General features: G+C 39.9%; 1 protein-coding gene across 1 annotated transcript in view; it reads right to left on the reverse strand. All coding sequences in view use genetic code 11, as the record gives it.

Annotated features, from left to right (window-relative positions):
* EGR_08315 (hypothetical protein) overlaps positions 1-2,631 on the reverse strand; it is a gene marked incomplete at both ends in the record, with an annotated part of 4,726 nt that overhangs the window by 1,730 nt on the left and 365 nt on the right. The window contains 2 exons of the mRNA XM_024497564.1: positions 296-456; positions 986-1,077. Of these exons, the coding sequence (XP_024348042.1) occupies positions 296-456; positions 986-1,077 (253 nt within the window). The remainder of the gene's footprint in view (positions 1-295; positions 457-985; positions 1,078-2,631) is intronic.

The raw sequence follows: 2,631 nt of genomic DNA on the forward strand, positions 1-2,631 counted from the left end.
TTTTGTAAAAATCAAAAGTAATCTTTACTTTTGACACACTATACTGCACCGGTGGGATACCCAACAACCCAAACAAGCTGAAAGGGATGCTGCAAAGTCTCACCGTCTGCTCATTTGCATACAACCGAATCAACACACACTGTTTACTGTCTGCTTACTTTGTGAAGGATTGCGCTAGCTTTGCAGCAGTCATCGTGTTACGTTTATCAGCATCATAATCCCAACTCTCATCATCTCTACACCCAGGAACAGTACCTCCAAATTTAATAGTAGCAAAAACTGCTCCTCAACCTACTTGTCAGCAGTTTGATGTTCACCGACACTTTCACCATTGCTTCTTTGGTTTCTTTTACACCCAACTGCTCCTTTCTCTAATTCCTTTTTCACTCCAGCTCGATCCTTACCAATGCCTTTATAAATAATCGACTTCCAGTGAACACCATCAGCAAATTTTAACTAAACAAAAATTTTTTAAGCCTCTGCCCCAACTTCGCCTTCTCTGTTGGCGTCATCTCTGGCGTCCGTGTATGGTCTCATTTATAACACCATCCTTGATAAATACAGTGCCAGGTAGGGTTGTTTTGTTCACAGACCCATCAAAACATTTACTAAGTTGTCATTCTACTTAAATGGAGAAGGACAGTATGCAATATTAAACAACTGGCCTTTTTTGGTTTCTGATGCTGCGGTTTTTCTTCGTAAATGATCTGACGCAAAGATAAGAGTTTCTGCATTTGAGCCCAAAATTTGTTGGATAGGAGGGCGCAGAAAGTACATTTTATTACTTTACGTTAAGCCTTAAAGCAATAAAAGGCTACCTTATGCGCTTTAACAAACACAGTTTGCATAATGGTCACCGGAAACGATGTTGACAGAATACGATATTACCCAACTAGAGTGCAGTGAACATTAGCCAACCATCTTCGCAGTCCCAAATTTTGGTTAATTCAAAGATTTACAAAGGCTGATTTTTCAGTGGTTAAACTTGATAGTGTTTCACAAGTCCATACAAATGTGCTGAACTGTCACCGCATAAATGATCGCATGTCAAAATGGTACTACTTACAAAAATTAATACTACTATTTAAAAAAAAATTAACACTAAGATGGTTCGAATTGAGCGAAAACGCTATTGTCAGCTTCCACACAGTCGAGAGACCTCATTAGAGCCTGGATCTACCACAATCGGGTCTAAGCTGCTAGAATCAGACTCTGATTGCCATGGGTGTCAGGTAGAGTGTAATTTGGTGATATTGTTATAATACACACGTGGTCAGAGGAGTCAAGGATTCATGCTCTCCAATATACTATGGATTACCAATGTTGCCAAACATAGTATGGTTAGGGTTTTGGTCATTCTAAGGTCTCATTTCTACTCTCTTTAACCATTTTGAGCTCTGAGCCCCCAAAAATACTCAGTTATAACGTCAAGATTATGACATGCAACTTTGTGGCACAGTAGGATTTGCGGGACTAGCTAGATACCGGGCTTACTTTGCAGTTGGTCACTAAATTTGCCAATCAACCGAAAATGCAGCTGACCAATTTGCCGTCCGAAAGATACCCACTGTTTTAGTGCAAACATTCCACTGAGTTGCAATAGTATCCGTTTGTGATAATCACCTGCAACGCGGAAATCCTTCACGTCTAGGATAGTTTTAGTAATGTTGATCATATGTAGTAGTTATTGTCAAAATTTAAAAGGCGGTGAATTATAATGCACCGATAATTTAAAACCCAGGAATCTAAATAAAAACAGAAAGAAACCACAACTTTGATCGACATGATTGCAATTAATATGGAACTGAAAGAAATGAGACCAACGATGGTGGCCGAATTGCATAGAGTCTCCTAAATAAACCTTTTTGTTAAGTAGTACAAATCGCTGCCAAGTATTTGTAATCTCAAACTTTCCCAACATTTTGCTGAGAGCGGTTCTATCAAAATCTCAAAATGCTGAAGCATGGAAACGGATTTATTAGGTAAGAGTTATTAGAGTGTAGAGTTCCGAGGTTGCTTAAATTCTTATTTTATTTTCTACTCTTGGGGTTAACGGCATCCCATCGGTCACGAGGCTCGTATCTTGGCCTCCAAATAGCTGGGGGTTATAGTGCATATCAGTTCTGATTGCGTTTTACTTCAGTTGCAACAGAGCGGAAGAACACGTAACAGAACAGAATGGGTTAATTACCAGGATAACTTCGATGACTTTTGTATCGGCTCGGCGGGGTGGCAAAACCTCAGTGTCAGATAAAACATCTACTTAGTGTGGTCACAAGTTGAGCTACACAATCGGTAAGTAGCGCATTCATCCCTCACAAGCAATTTGTTTGTCCATATGAGTGGCCAGATGTGAATGAAGGGAAGGCCTCATGTTTCTAAAGTGCTGCTTTGCTCAGAGTTACCAACAATATCAAAGCCTCAGTAGTTATAGCTGTTGCAGGAAGACCTCTCTTTTGCTAACATCAACTTTTCTACTAGGAGGTTTCAGTGAACAGAATCACTCTACACTTGGGAGCGTTTACAAACCTGCACGCTTCTATACAGTTTCTGACGCCAATGAGATATTTAAGGGGTTTATAGGTTGGTGTCTCCATCTGGTACCAATGGAGAAATTTCCTCCATTATCAC

The sequence above is a fragment of the Echinococcus granulosus genome (genome assembly GCF_000524195.1).
Source record: "Echinococcus granulosus chromosome Unknown EG_S00102, whole genome shotgun sequence".
Lineage (NCBI taxonomy): Eukaryota > Metazoa > Platyhelminthes > Cestoda > Cyclophyllidea > Taeniidae > Echinococcus > Echinococcus granulosus.